This window comes from Aquila chrysaetos (genome assembly GCF_900496995.4).
Source record: "Aquila chrysaetos chrysaetos chromosome W unlocalized genomic scaffold, bAquChr1.4 W_unloc_7, whole genome shotgun sequence".
In the NCBI taxonomy this organism is placed as follows: domain Eukaryota; kingdom Metazoa; phylum Chordata; class Aves; order Accipitriformes; family Accipitridae; genus Aquila; species Aquila chrysaetos.
The window spans coordinates 46,732-62,365 of NW_024470327.1; the positions used below are offsets into that span (position 1 = coordinate 46,732).

Consider the following 15,634-nt stretch of genomic DNA (forward strand, 5'->3'; position numbering starts at 1 on the left):
AGCTTCTCTGGACAACCGGTTCCAGTGTCTCACCACCCTCAGCGTAAACATTTCTTCCTTATGTCCAATCTAAACCTACCCTCCTTCAGTTTAAAACCCTCACCCCTTCTCCTGTCACTACAGGCCCCGGTAAAAAGTCTCTCTGTGCCTTTCTCAGAAGTCCCCTTCACACACTGAAAGGCCGCAGTTAAGGTCTCCCTGGAGCCTTCTCTTCTCCAGGCGCAACACCCCAACTCTCTCAGCCTTTCTGCACAGGAGAGGTCTTCCAGCCCTGGGATCATTTTTGTGGCCTCCTCTGGACCCGCTCCAGCAGCTCCGTGTCTTTCTTGCGCTGGGGACCCCAGAGCTGGATGCAGTGCTTCAGGTGGGGTCTCAGGAGAGCGGAGGAGAGGGGCAGAATCCCTTCCCTTGACCTGCTGGCCATGCTGCTTTTGATGCAGCCCAGGATACGGTTGGCTTTCCGGGCTGCAAGCGCACATTGCCAGCTCATGTCCAGCTTTTCATCCACCAGCGCACCCCCAGCTTACTCGCTGGCAGGGCAGCGTGGGAACAGAGTAGGCCTTGGGGCCGTGCAAGCAGCGTTCAGCAATAGCTAAAACATGGGTGCGCTACCAACACTGGTTTGGTCACACATCCAAAACTCGGCACCCTACGTGCTGCTAGGAAGAAAATCACTCCATCCCAGCCAAAAGCAGAACAGACGGGGTCTCTGTTATGGCTCGATAGCAGCTTTGTGCTGCTCTGCATTTTATTTCTGGCTTTGCTTTATGTGGTGTATCTGGCGTGCACACAATGGAGGGGCTGGGGCTGGTATTGCCCTACACAGTACCCCTGTCCTGTGCGCTCCAGGACAAAGCTGGCACAGGGAGCAGAGGTGGGGGTGATGACCTGTTAACGAGCCCCTTTGGTGCCTCTGTGGCTCAGAATGGAGCAGGACAGTCCCACCAGGGAAGCTGGGCTCCCCCAGCCTGTTGGCGGGTCCCATGCCCAGCTCCCTGCCTGCTGACACCGTGGGCATCCAGGTCCCTGCGTGCCCCGATACGAAGTTCGTCCCAGGATTGGTGAATCCCTGGCTCTGCTGCCATTACGACCTGGACAATTGTGCTACCGATCCGTATTTATTGCTGTGCCATTAGTCGGACATGAATGGTCGCTCCCTGAAGCTGTCCGTCAGGAGTCTGTCATCGTAGCCCAAACCCATACCCTGGCGGGGCTGGCTCAGGCCCTTGCAGGAGGGCCGGCGCGATGGGCTTGGGGCGCGGGCGGGTGGCTTCAATTCCTCTGGGGGCTCGAGGTCGCTGGGCTGGTCCCGCAACAGCTGGCTGGCTGAGCTGGACAGCCATGGGCGCCAGGGTGGAGGCGGGCGGGCGGGCGGGCGGCTGTCCGGGCTGGTGGAGGTCCGTTCCCTGCTGCTCTGTGGCAGGCGGGCCGGTTTTCCAGGCACAGGTGATGGCTCTTGCTGTTGGGTCCAGCTCTCTAGGGTGCTGGGGCGGCTGCTCGGGCTGTCCGGGCCCGAGGAGCAGCTGCTGGTGTCGGGCGGGCTCGTGGGAGATTTCATGGAAAATGGGGGACATTTCTTTGAGCCTGATTATTTAGAGTTAGCATAAGTAGGCCGCAGTTAGCGTGAGTGGGCCGGAGTACGTGACAGCTGCAGTATGAATGGACTTTTGAACCACCAGAAAAACAACGGACATGAGGAACGTGCAAAGTGGAGCAATTAATAAACAAGATAACAGAACTGCAGAGGCAAGAAGGAGCTGCAAGAGCTTGAACGCGATTAAGAAAGCTGGCATTTCGGCTTAGAGCATTTAGCTGCAGGATGGGGACTTAGGAGTTAGTTTGTATCTTTGTTAAAAATCGGGGTTTCTTCTATTCTTATGTATTTTATTAGGCATAATGTTGCTTTTACCGTGTTTAATTAATTGTGTTCATAGATCTTTGCAAAAGGCAATACAGCATGTGTTAATTGCCAAAAAACAAAAAAGGGGAGTTGTAGGAACATATTTAGCTAACGGTCACAAGGGCATTCCAGACGCATTTAGAAGACCTTGAACAGAATATGATGATAAAGCCAATTAGAAGAACACAAGTGCGCATTCCACGATAAAGGGAACTTGGCACAAAGAACCTCAATTCGGCAGTTTATCTTGACCAATTAGACTGAGACAAGTTTCGCATCTTTTAGTTGGTATAACCAATTATGCCTTATGTTTATGCGCGTGTACAGTGTTGCTATAACCAATTATGCCTTATGTTTATGCGCGTGTACAGTGACGGTATAACCAATCATATTCTATGCTTGTGCGCGTGTACAGTGACTTTGCAGAATATGTGATTATAAATATGTGTGTGTTTTAGCAATAAAGGGTCGTCTGTCGTCTGCTTTCAACTTCACAGGCGTCCGTTTATTTCTGCCTCCTGCACGGGCTCACGAAGCTCCGGATCGGCGCCTGCGGAGAGAGGAGGCTGCTGAGGCCCCACCGCGGCCATGGGGCTGGGCGGGTGTGAGGGCGTGGGGCAGCACACCCGTGGGGTGCGGGCACCCAGCTGCACGTGGGAGCGGTGGGCATGGAGAGCTCCGTGCAGAAAACGGGGCACCCCGCACCCCTCGCCTGGGGCTCTGCTCGCCTGCCCATGGCTCGACTCCTCTCGGCCCTGACCATCCTGACCTGCCTGCTCTGCACGTGCCGGGAAGGAGACCAGCCCGCGACAGACCGAGGGGACCAAAGCTGGGCACAGCACTGCAGGGCCAGGAGAGCCTCCTGTTCGCCTTTCTCAGCGTGCCTGGCAGAGACCAGCACTCGGCTCCCCTGCCTGTCCCTGACCAGACAAGGGCACAGCCTCGGCTCTCTGCTCAGTGAGGTGCCCTCCATCCTCCTTTCACAATACGTATCCAAAGAGATACGTACCCCTGCACAGAAAAAAACCCTGCCTGTGCTGAGAACACTGTGCTGCACGCTGGCAGTGCTCAGGTGCAGATGGGACAGACTGACTCTCTTCCTCCAAAGCAAGGCCGAGAGCTGGGAAGGTTCCTCACCGCGGTCTGAGCTGCTGGGACACCCTGGCCAAGGTGAACCTCTGGGATTTACGGCATCACCTAACAGGGTGATTTCTGCTGGTAGGTTCACTGGCAGGCAGATGTCACGATTGCAATTGTCACTTTTTATGGCCATGTCTGCCTCCGTCTGTTGCTGGGTCTGCTCTTGTCGAGGCAGGGTCACTTTTAACTAACACTTGCCACAGGAGGAAGGGGTTTCAGAGAAGAGTGCCCATGAATTGAGAGGCCAGTTAAAACATCTTACAGCAGAAATGTCAGTAGAGTTTGGCCGGTAACTGGCTCGGCGCTCCAGAATACCCTACCTCTAAATGTTTCATGGCTAACAGCAGCCATCTAATACAGAAGTTTGGCAAAAAAAACTCCCAACAACTCACCGTTGTCTCTTCCTCCACAGACGGATCACACAACACAGTATCATCCCAAACAGCACGGAGCCCAAGACCGCCACGGCGCCTTCTATGCAGTAGTACCGGAAATCTTGAGGAGCCATAGCATTTGTGTTTCTCTTGCCATCCACACCTGGAGGAACAATTCTGTGCAGGTTAGTGTGTCCTGCACACTACTGGTAATCTCACAGGAGGTCTGACATTGCCAGGAAATGTTCTTTCTCACTTTGTTAGCATCTCTGCACCAGCAAACATGCTGGGGCTGCAACGTCTCCTTGGTTTCAGTAGAAGCAAAGGAAACTCGCAAAGCCGTTGCAAATCAATGCACTCTGGAGCCTCCCTTTCTCCTCAGAGCTTTGCTTACACTCTGGTACAGCTGTAATCCAGTTTTCCCAGTGTCACGGGTTTGCTCCCCCTTCTCGGCCACCCTTCACATTTGCACACAATTTCTTTTGCGCTCACCCACCTTCGCTCTCCAAGGCTTGCTAGTGGTGCTGCCTGGAGGCTCTCTCTGACCCTTTGGGACAAGTTGTCCCACTGAACAGAACTCATGAGGCCAGATGGAGAGCGTGTGGGGGAGCGCAGCTGTTTGACCAATCGTTCCTTTGAGCAACACAGACAAAAACCGTCCCTGCATCAGGGAGTGCCACCCCCAGCTCTCTCCCCAGCCCAGCACCCACACCCCGAGGGGATGGAGTCAGGCCCTCTCGGGAGACACCTGAACCTTGCTCTCCTGCTTTGCCTTTTCTCCAGCATGGGCACTGCTTGCATGCCCCCAGGTTTCAGGACTTGTCTCCCCCTTATGGCCCCCTGCAAGACTGCTAATTACCTGCACTCTTTAGAAAAAAATCATATCTCCTGGCGTGGTGGGCTTCTCCAGGGCTGGACAGCACTGCCACTGCCAAGAATCAGAGAAAGGTAAAGCCTCAGCATGGCTCAGGCACAGAAGATGCAGGAGGGTGGCACAGCTTCCCTCTAAGCCCATGCCCAATCCGTCAGTGAATCCCTTTGGACCTCAGCTCACAGGAGGGATCCCCCTCTGTTGTGCTTAGGGGGACTCAGGGCAAGCTCTGGGATGCGGGTATTGCAGGAGGCACGTTTGATTAAGAGTCGCATTTCCCATCGCCTGCTGAGGGTGGTTCAGATGGCCTCACTCCCAAAACGGCAAAGTTCTGAAATTCCTGTGAACAGGGTGCGGTGGGAGGTGAGCATCTCACTGCATCCACAGAGGGTTACGGGTGAGCGTCTCTCTGGCACACCGATGGCAGTAACCTCCACACCCCAGAGATGACAGTCATCCTCAGAAAGCCCTTCCTGGCTTCTTTCAGAACACTCACTCTGTACTAATAAATAGTTTGGCTGCTGACAAGACGTGCAGTAGCGGGCACCAGGGGAAGAGGCTGCAGACGCACAGTGATTTTGATTCAAGACACTGGATGACTGAAGGACAGCAATTACCTGGCACGCCCGCTGATTGAATTGCCCCTGGTTTTTCGTCAGAGACTGGCACTGTGTGACTATCTCCTTCCTGAAACGCCTCCTTCTCCACAGTCTCACGGTCCATCTCTTTAGAAAGAAAGTGGCTCGGTTTAATTAGAAGTAACCGTTCCTCATCAGGAACGTGGTATCTTCAGGAGGCAATACTGCTCAAAATACATTAATAACGCTTAGAAACAAAGCCTGGGCATTTCGGGGTGCACCTAGTCACTAGTCCAAACAACGTTTGCTCCAGCGTGGGCACTGCTTGCATGCCCCCAGGTTTCAGGACTTGTCTTCCCCTTATGGCCCCCTGCAAGACTGCTAATTACCTGCACTCTTTGGAAAAAAATCATATCTCCTGGCGTGGTGGGCTTCTCCAGGGCTGGACAGCACTGCCACTGCCAAGAATCAGAGAAAGGTAAAGCCTCAGCATGGCTCAGGCACAGAAGAAGCAGGAGGGTGGCACAGCTTCCCTCTAAGCCCATGCCCAATCCGTAAGCCCATGCCCAATCCGTCAGTGAATCCCTTTGGACCTCAGCTCACAGGAGGGATCCCCCTCTGTTGTGCTTAGGGGGACTCAGGGCAAGCTCTGGGATGCGGGTATTGCAGGAGGCACGTTTGATTAAGAGTCGCATTTCCCATCGCCTGCTGAGGGTGGTTCAGATGGCCTCACTCCCAAAACGGCAAAGTTCTGAAATTCCTGTGAACAGGGTGCGGTGGGAGGTGAGCATCTCACTGCATCCACAGAGGGTTACGGGTGAGCGTCTCTCTGGCACACCGATGGCAGTAACCTCCACACCCCAGAGATGACAGTCATCCTCAGAAAGCCCTTCCTGGCTTCTTTCAGAACACTCACTCTGTACTAATAAATAGTTTGGCTGCTGACAAGACGTGCAGTAGCGGGCACCAGGGGAAGAGGCTGCAGACGCACAGTGATTTTGATTCAAGACACTGGATGACTGAAGGACAGCAATTACCTGGCACGCCCGCTGATTGAATTGCCCCTGGTTTTTCGTCAGAGACTGGCACTGTGTGACTATCTCCTTCCTGAAACGCCTCCTTCTCCACAGTCTCACGGTCCATCTCTTTAGAAAGAAAGTGGCTCGGTTTAATTAGAAGTAACCGTTCCTCATCAGGAACGTGGTATCTTCAGGAGGCAATACTGCTCAAAATACATTAATAACGCTTACAAACAAAGCCTGGGCATTTCAGGGTGCACCTCGTCACTAGTCCAAAAAACGTGTCATTCATGGAGAAAAATTTAAGCGCTAGACACTTTCCAGTTTACCAATAGACAGCAAATCCTGACCTGCTGAGAGTGCAGGGGATTGCATGTGATCTTGTTCACATTCCACTCAGTGCATTTTTGGCAAACTGCAAGATGATGGTAAATTACTTCCTTCAGAGAAGACAGGAAGATGCTGTTAGCAGTTCAGCTGGGGAAAGAGTCCTTCTGAGAAGCACTTCCCATCATACCAACTCTACCACATGGTAAGGGTAACAGACACGCATGGGGGACTGAACCGCAAGCTCTTGCAACCATATTCTGGGCACTTTCACAAGTGGCAGTGAAGGGCCCACAGTCCCCCAAAACAAGAGAAAAACCACAACCAAGTTATCTAAAACACAACTAGAAACAGACAGCCAAACCACCCGACACTGAATTCACAGCCCTTCATTTTAGCTGCCTTCAAGTTAGGTGTCTGGCCTTCAGCTGGGTGTCCAGCTTTCACCCGTCCCTGACCCCGAGGTGTCACCGAGAGTCCTCAGACATCGAGGAGAACAATGGGGTTAGACCAGGCTGTGAAGCCGGGGTGCTCCCATCCTGGCCAGGGGATGCCTGCAGCCCAGGCAAAGTCTGCCGGTCTCAGTGACCCCAAGCTCCCAGCGCATCCTGTCCACCGGCCAAGGGCACTCTCCCCGCCAGCGACTGGCAGGGTGCTGGCCCTCTCATGGCTTATCAGGAATCAGCTCCTCAGCCAAGTCCCTCACACACTCGAGGTGTGAGCACCGCCAGCTCCTGCCAGCTGGATACCAACGTCTGCCCAGAACAGCTCTGGCCAGTAATGCTGTAACTGGGGCAGCAGCTGTCCCTGGGGCTCAGCTGAACCACAACTGGCAGCAGAGACTCTGCACCATCTTTACAGCTCACCAGCACCTGCAAGGCGTGAAATCTGAGTGTCAGAGCAGTAAGGCTCTGATCGATCCCTTCCTGCTGCGTAGGCTACGGCTTGTCCATACATGCATCTGAAACCTCAGCTTCCCCAGTCTTCTGGTTATACCCACCACGTGCTGCTTCCTCCTGGAATTCCTCCAGGATTTCCTTTAGGACTTCTGGTGACTGCTGGGAAGATTTCCCTATTTCAGCTTTAGCTTTATACTTTGCTCTTTGAGGACCTTAACAGAAAGTATGAAGTTAAATTTCTCAAGAACAACATACTGAAAACGAGGGCTTAGTCTGTGAAGTCAGTCAGGACTGACTACTCACCCCTGGGATGCCAGGTGAGCTCCAGCGCAGGACCCAGCCGAGAAGCTGGAAAAGCCCTCCCTGTACCCACGTCTGCAACCAAACACCCACGAGAAGTTCCCGTCATACATTGTGATACACACTGGCACACTGAGTAGCAGAACATATAAGGGGATCACAGAACAACACGGCACACACGATGCAGGCCTATATTCTCACACCTGCAAGAGACATCTTGCTCACATTTGGGCTTTGAGCTGGCAGCTCTCAAAGGAACTAAAAAGCCATGACGTACCCGTGCGATCTCCCTGCACGTCAGCCCTGGAACCTGGCTGGGAAGCTGGATATCCATTGCGTCCAGCCACGCCTGTAAACAAACAGAACAGACAAGCTCCCATGAAATATTTCAATAGACTTCTTCAGATGTGAACGGCAACAAATGCAGTTCAAACACAGGATTGCTCCATGGCACTCGTCTCTCCCTGCCACTCAGGAGCACTGTGCAGACCGTTACCGGGTGCCTGGACCATGCCAGTTTAAAACAAACCATGCACAGCGCTGCCGGCAGAAAGGACTCCCTGGAGCTCACACCAGCTCTAAACTCAACCCCAACAAGCCCGCTGGCTTTGCAGCAGGCACTGGAAGCAGCGCAGGGTCGGAGAGGCTGGGAAAGAATGTTTGGCAAGGCAGAGCGCCCCAGGCCACGTCACTGCGCCTGACCCATTCCCTCTCTGCTCTTCTGCATGTCTAAGCATCGGCCAAGAAAATATTAAATTTCATATGAACGAATATTAAAACCTAAATGCCCGCTCCTTCAAGTGACATACCTGTGGGGTTGCCTTGAGGCTCCCGGACAAGATCCGGCTGAGCAGTCGGGTGGCCACTGGCTACAGGCACGGCTGTAATCAAGCACGTTTCCATCAGAGGCTGTGACCTACTTCTTTCTCAGTGACCTGCAGTCACTGGAGGGGGGTCAGGTAATGACGTGGGACCCAGACATGGGTGGAGATTTCCAAAGCTGCAGAGGGCCTGGGGGACCTGGGTTCACCCGAGGAGAGCACTGCGGGGCAGGAGCAGGAATGCTCCTGTTTTCCTGAGCAGACACCTCCCAAGGACGGACGTCCCCGAGGCTGAAAGCCAGGATCCAGCCGGGGAGCGGCAGAGCCACGGCCCTGGGCACAGCTGTGACCAGCCCGGGGAAGAAGTGCCCCTGCAGGCTATCGCCTGGCCCCTGCGGTGCTGCTCTGGCCCCGACATGCAGGCCAGGGGAAGGCTGCCCTGGGGCAGGGCAGCACAGGGCTGGCTCTAGGGATGGTTCCTCACCCCGCGGTGCCGCTCTCGGCCCCATCGTTCACCTGGAAAATGCCTCCGCAGCGGCTGCAGCCCCCTGCACCTCCCCGCGGGACATCTGCCTCCCGCTGCCCGTGGAGCTGGCCACGGCTCACCCGGCCCAGCCCGGCCCCGCTGCTCTCACAGCCCTGCCACACCACGACCCCAGCCCCGCTGTCACCCCGAGGTGTGGTGGGTGCTGCGCCACGCTGCCAGGGCTGGGTGCTGGCCCTCGCCTGCCCGCCTACCTAATCCCCGCGCTTGCCACGGAGCAGCCCCGACATCCCAGGCTTGCAGGGACACCACAAAGAGTATAAGGAGGCAGGCGGGGGTCATGGCCCCCCACGCCTGCACCATGCCGCCGCTGCTGCTGCTGCCGCTGCTGCTGCTGCCGCCGCCGCTGCTGCTGGCACTGCTGCAGCGGTGCCCGTGGCACAGCACTGCACATCACGGCGTGGCACAGCGGGGCTCTATGACCTCACAGTCCGGCCTTCCCACCGCGGCCACGGCCCTGGGGCACTGCCCCTCCCCACCATGCGTTGAGTTTTTGGATTTAGATGAAATTAAGACCACTTCAGCATCCTAGCTGTCTGCACATCAGCACGCTCCCTGCCATCCTCAGGCACTTTTGGCTACAGCTGCTTCTGTGCTTGCTGTTCGGCCACTGCTCTTCTGTGGATTTCTCTCTGCCTCGGAGTCTGAGGACAATTTTGTGGGATCCTCTGGGCTGAGGGGAGGGGAAAAAAAGAAATCCATATTATTTCCTACATGTAAATGCTACTGAGGCTACGGGCTGGCCAGACTTGTATGGAGAGCTTTACACTAGATTTAGCGGGGGAGGAGGAGGAGGAAGAGGAAGAACAGGAGGAGGACTAAAAGATCTTTCCTCTCCCACAGTGTTGCCTATCTGGGGACTGACACAGCATCACTTGCCATCTAGTCAGTGAGAAGAAGCCCAACTGCTGTAAGCAGCTGCAGGTTGGTACCCACCAGCATTGGTAAAGACGTGATGCAGATAATAGTTCAGCAGCTGCTGAAAGACTGTGAATTGATCTTCACAATCTTTTGGTAAAAAACAAGCAAAATAAGCTTAGCAAGTCAGGAGGTAAACTCAAGCATTAATTTCACGTACGAGCAAGGAATTGGTAACTACGGGGAAATGATGTTCAAGGGTACAGATAAGACGGTGGAAAACACAGCTTCGAGAAGTCATTCATCTTACTGTCTTCGCTAACAACTCTAGAGTCCAGCATTATGGGGTCCATCTCTGCAACAGGGGCTATTTCCAGTTTGAAACTGCTCTTCAATAGCAAACGGGAGGCTATAACTTGTCTCCCACAGGTGGAACTGCACCATCAGGAATCCTGCTGTACAACTGCCAGATAGAGTGACTTCAAAAGCTGGAGGTGGGAATCCAATTCCATTTAAAAAAAAATAATAAATCTTATCACTACTGCAAGTCTTGATGTCCTCTGTTCATACCTGGAACATTTTATGTACCTACATCTCTTAACCACACCCGAGAACACGCTGAGGTAGGAAGGGTTGCAGATGTAGCTCATCGAGTCTAAACCACAGCTGCCCTTAAGGATGTATGGCCTCACCTGAGCTTTCATTGTGCAAAACAATCCCTAGTGTCACACTGATGCAGCCTGCTTTATTTCTGAGTGCAACAAGCCCTCAAATCCCAGATTTGTGGTTTCATAAGCACAATTCTGCTGGATCAGTCAGTTCAAGAGAAAACAGACTGCCTAGCAAGTATCAAAAGTTCCCAGGAAAGGATTAATCTGAGAACTTGAGGAGCCGCCTGACCTGGAAGGGGGAAGTCCCTGAATCGGACGGGACAAAGACAGGCAACAGGACGTTCTCTAGTCTCACGAGGCCGAGCTGTGTGCTGAAGAAAGGGCACTGTGACATGAGCTTCTGGGGGAGTCCTTGGTACTACGGGAATGGCCCCCCCAGATCTCAGTTCAGGGATTTACTCAGTTTCAACCCCACCACACCTCATATCGGCAACGGCAAGACAGTGGATCTCAAGTAAAGGCAATGGGCTCTCACCCCGATCCAGATCCACAGTGGTCTGTCTTCTACGTAGCCTGTCAGGCCCATCCCTGTGAGCTTGGACTTCTCTGGCCCAAGGCTCAGCCTGTAGCTCTTCCTCGAGAAAGCAGTCCCAGCACCTCTCGTCATCATTCTTCACAGGCGCCAGTTCCACAGTGGACATAAGGCAGACTGACGCCTAGAACAAAACTTGCTGGGGAGGATGCTGCCTTCAGACTTCTCCTTTTCTTGGAGGCTGATGTACCTGGACTGAACAACAGGGATAAGCCAAAAAGTAGTCAGTGTCCTTGCACTAACGAAATCACACAAGAGCCCAAAGCCAGATGCCTGCCCTGCTCTCAGTCCCACCTGTTCAACAGCTCAAAATCTTCCCAAAGCAGACAAATCAGCCTACCAGGTAAGGCATGAAGCCACACACCAGCCAACAACATTGACCCCACGCCAACCAAAGGCACAGGCAGAACCAAGCAAGAAACTCACAGGCAACCTTTGCACCGAGTTTGAGCTAGAAGCACGGAGCTAGCAGAGGGCTACAGCAACCACCACTGCCAAACACGGCCGAAACTGTCAATGACATTGCATTTTTACATGTGTCCTATTGAGACGCTTCTGCCTGTCGCTCCTACATTGCATTCTTTAGTACAGGAATATGCGCCTGGTTAATCTTCTGCTTAACAGGTTGCTAGATTATTCAGCTATCCAAAATAGAGGGAGTGAGAGAGTGTCCTGGGTTCAGCTGCGACAGAGTTAATTTTCACAGGACAGAGAGAAAGAGAGAAATGCAGATGAACTAAACTACAGAATAATATCACTGACTATAAAGCAAAAGACCCAGAGACCAGCTGTTGGTTTTACAGCAGCAAAAGCAGATGCAGGAAGAAGTACACGGAAGTGTTTGCAGGTGAAAACCTAGCACGGGACTAAAGATTCATGACCTTACCCAGTATCGCTACAAGGCAAAGGATGCTATCAGAGCTACTCTGACGTGTGCCAAAACATTTAATAAATTCAAGCTGCTGTCTCCATCCAGCTTAAAAAACGTGAACTTACATCCCTCTCCTGTTCCTGAATATCCAGAGAGCGAACTATCACTAGAAGCCTCGTTCACCAGACATTTTCTGACAAACTGCTTTGCGACAAAAAGCAACAAGACGGTCCAACAGGAGCACAGGCTGTGCGAATTCAATGCTTGCCAGCAATCTCCTGCAGAGCAGAAACTAAGGTGATCCCAAGGAAAGTTAGAGACCTTGCCAAGTGATGCAAGTGCCGCAGCAACTCCACTGGCAGAAAACCTCTTGAGCTTCAGCTGGACTTGGGAAGGGATTTCCTAAAGCCTCTTTCCTCCATGGCTACCCCTGCAAGCAGTGGTGGAGCAGCGCTGCCTGGCTTCCCTCCTGCAGCACTGACGAGCAAAACAGCAGGCACAATTCAAAAATCAGCCTCGATCAATGGCCCTGAGTGATCTGCATCACAGATTCAAAAGAAGGAATAAGGCAATTCAACTATGAACAGAAACACATCATTGACTACCAAGGCAGAGCAGACAGCACGGTTTGTACTATCCTGAAGTATTCTAAACATGAGAGACACGACTTCACCTCAAACCGGGTAAGTTAAGAACACCTGAGGGTAGCACCCCAGCTCTTCTCAAGGGTGGCCAGCCAGGGACCCGAGCTGCTGAAACAACCATCCAGAGAGTGCAGCATGACCACACTGGTGTGCAGCACCTTACGACATGCACTGCTGGCACTGCTGCAGGGACAGGGTTTGCTTCCACTGGAGCAGATGCTGCTTTCAACAGCTTTCAACCCAGCGGCACCCCACAAACCCGAAATAACCCTCAGGCCTGGTAGCATTGCCCAAATCCCAGAACAAACCCTAAATCCAGGTGCACACTGCCCATTTCTCTCTATTCCCACCTGCCCACAGCCACCTGTTGTTTCCAATCTTGTAAACATTTTGGAAAAGCACTCTTTTTTTTTTTTTTTTTTTTTTTTTTTTTTTTTTTAATACCTGCTTTGACTTCATTACAGTACAGGCTCAGAGTCCATGACAATGGCTGCTGAAGTCCATAGCAATACAGAATTGTGTAGGGATAAGTGGGATAGGTGCCCGTTAGCCATCTGGTAGTTGTTCGCAATTGACTCCAAGTCTTCCGCAGCTACCCACCTACCAACTTTCTGATTCATTGGAAATGAGTCAGACTGCACCAGAAGTAACACTGTCTGACCTGGTCAGGCGTATCAGATCACAAATGGTGGTTTGGAGACAGAGAACGCAACACAAACCACCAGAACAGTAAAAAAAACAGCCAGAAGAAACATACACAAACCAAAGGCCCCTATCCAAACCCTGAAAAGACAAACAAGATAAAAAAAGGAATCACAAAAAAAACCCCGAAAAGACCACCCAGGACACAAGACAAGGCAAAAATAACATAACTCCAAGAACCCAGGGCCAACAAACCCACAGCCGGTCCGTAACAGTAACATGCTTTAATCCTAACTCACCTGAACTCTGGCATCCTGTAATCCTGCCATCCCATAGCCCTAGCACGCTGCAACGCTAGCATACCATAACCCCAGCACGTTGTAGCCCCAAGATATCAAAAAATGGAACACAAACTCCCTGGACATCTCTGCCAGAGCCTGCAGGTGTCCCCAGATCTCGGCCATCACAACTTTGAAGTGGCAGTGGGACAGAGCCACCAGGACATCACCAGCATCCATCTTCTCATCATCCATCACACTCTGAAAAAGTGCCTGGCTTAAACGCTCCATGGGAGAAAGGCACTCGGAGACGCTGAACCGGCCAACCGTGGCCACAGGGCTTCAGCTCATCATTTCTGTGTCAGAGCCAGCAGGCAGATGACCCCGTCCTCCCTGTGAGACCCCTCAGGGCAGCCGTATCCAGCCCCGGGGGCCTAGATACGACCTCGGCTCTAGGGAGAGATGCTGCCTGGGACCACGATCTCTCACAGGGGCACTGGGAAACCCTCCTGAGGCCTGGATGCCTGAGAAACATCTCTGCACTGCTCCGTATCTCACAAAACCAGGGGCGGAAGAAGGCTGCTTTGCTGGCCTCCAAGAGAACCAGCTCACCTGGGCTTCTCTGTGGCCACCGGGCGCCTTTGCTGTCAGGCAGCTCTCAGCGTTGCTCTGCAATCAGCTGTCACCTCCCTGAAGGACGCTCTCCAGTGCATGGTACTTCTCCACTGGGTCTCCCTGGGGACAAAGATCGAAACGGAGGGATGCAGTTTGCTTTGCCCCCATTCCCAGGCTGCCACAAGAGAGACCTGCCACCCCCCAAATCAGCTGCGGCATGTGGACACCACCTATGAGCTGCAGACGCGGACGGCAGTGGGGCTGTGGGGAACGGGCAGGCTGTTCTGCGGTGCCCCCAGCGCTGGCAGAAAGCAGAGCTGGAGAGAACAGGGGGAAGCCCAGGGCAGCCAGCAGCCGGCAGTGGGGCCCGGCAGGATGCAGCGCCTGCGGAAATGCCCGGCTCCTTGAGCCTCAGCCCCGGGGCTGCAGCACGGGGCTGGCACTGCCTGCAGCTTTGCTGGGAAAAAACAGGCAGGGGTGACCCTGAAAACCCACACATGTACCCAGGCCCAGGATTTGACAGGATTTGTTCCTTTGCCCATCGCTGCCACGGGATCCAGAAAGCAGTGCCACGGGGCCCGCCATGGTCCTGAGCCTTCTCTCAATGGGTGAGTCTTTAACCCAGCCTAAAAAGAGGAAAAATTGACCAGAATTCAGCTGTGCTCAAGTTTTTGCAGGCAGCGTGGTTTTTTGAGCTGCCTGGTGCTGCCATGCCTGGGGAACGCTCAAGAAACAGGGCGGCTGCCTGCACCTGCAGGCAGGCGGTGGAGCATGTACAGCAGGAGCGAGTGGTGGTCGGTGCAGCTGTTGAATAAAGGTGTCCAGACTGGTACGCCTGGTTCCTTTTTCCTTGCAGTTTGTATTTAGAGCTTAAATAGTATTCTTTTTAAAAGCAAAAACATAAAGCAAAAAAAAAAAAAGAACAACCCCAAAACCAGTGGGTGATATTTTTCCCCCCAGCCGTCCTTTTTTTCCCTCAGTCCTGGCCACTATGAAGGCAATGCTCGTCACCAATATTAGGGCACAGGACTGGGCCCAGGGCAGGGCTTTGGCAGGCAGCACATTCCTTGAGGCTCCCGGTGATGCAGTTCCTGGGGAGTGCTCAAGAAGCGGGGGCAGTTGCCCAGAGTTGCCATTTTTGGTCTCTCCCCATCACGCTCTGTCTGGCTCCCTGCCCCCATTTTTTAATTCTTCCCTCTCTGCCTTTAACCCATCACTATTTTCTTCTTTTTCTTTCTCTGTCTCGCTCCCTTTTTTTATTTTGGTTGGGAATTTTCTCATTTTCTGTATCGGAATACCCCGACGGTACTCAGACTACCCAGATGCCTACACCCTATGAAACACCATGTCCTCTATCGGCTCACTAATCTCAATAACGGCCGTAATTATGCTAATATTCATTATCTGAGAAGCCTTCGCCTCAAAACGAAAAGTCCCACAACCAGATTTAACTACAACCAACGTTGAATGAATCCACGGCTGCCCACCTCCATACCACACCTTCGAAGAACCAGCCTTCGTCCAAGTACAAGAAAGGAAGGAATCGAACCCTCGTACACTGGTTTCAAGCCAGCCGCATCTAACCACCTATGCTTCTTTCTTCCCATGGGATGTTAGTAAAACAATTACCTAATCTTGTCAAGATTAAATCACAGGTGAAAATCCTGTACACCCCACCATGGCCAACCACTCACAATTTGGATTCCAAGACGCCTCGTCACCCATCATAGAAGAACTCGTCGAATTCCAC

The 15,634-nt window shown here is 53.0% G+C and overlaps 1 protein-coding gene across 4 annotated transcripts; it reads right to left on the reverse strand.

Moving 5' to 3' along the window:
• Positions 1–2,310: 2,310 nt before the first annotated feature.
• On the reverse strand, positions 2,311–15,136 carry LOC115337830. Of its 4 annotated transcripts, XM_030006246.2 has the most exons (11): positions 14,636–15,136; positions 14,388–14,510; positions 13,882–14,004; positions 10,778–11,029; positions 8,218–8,289; positions 7,686–7,757; positions 7,412–7,483; positions 7,210–7,320; positions 5,253–5,321; positions 3,433–3,577; positions 2,311–2,450 (listed from the first exon to the last, which is right to left on the reverse strand). In XM_030006246.2, exons 4-11 carry the CDS (start codon positions 10,941–10,943, stop codon positions 2,429–2,431), a joined length of 729 nt encoding a protein of 242 aa, XP_029862106.1. In that variant the 5' UTR covers positions 10,944–11,029; positions 13,882–14,004; positions 14,388–14,510; positions 14,636–15,136; the 3' UTR covers positions 2,311–2,428. The 4 variants fall into 4 exon arrangements, with proteins under 4 accessions (XP_029862106.1, XP_029862105.1, XP_029862107.1 ...); XM_030006245.2 differs by lacking the exon at positions 14,388–14,510; XM_030006247.2 differs by lacking the exon at positions 14,388–14,510 and having other exon boundaries at positions 13,823–14,004.
• Between the last annotated feature and the right edge of the window lie 498 nt (positions 15,137–15,634).

What these genes read in the sequence shown, in the direction of transcription:
- LOC115337830 (XM_030006245.2), bottom strand. Translation starts at nt 10,943, where the DNA reads ATGTCCACTGTGGAACTGGCGCCTGTGAAGAATGATGACGAGAGGTGC. An exon ending in CGTGCAGGGAGATCGCACGG is followed by an intron (nt 7,484 to 7,685) that starts GTACGTCATGGC and finishes GTTTGGTTGCAG; the next exon opens with ACGTGGGTACAGGGAGGGCT. An exon ending in GCTCACCTGGCATCCCAGGG is followed by an intron (nt 7,321 to 7,411) that starts GTGAGTAGTCAG and finishes CTTTCTGTTAAG; the next exon opens with GTCCTCAAAGAGCAAAGTAT.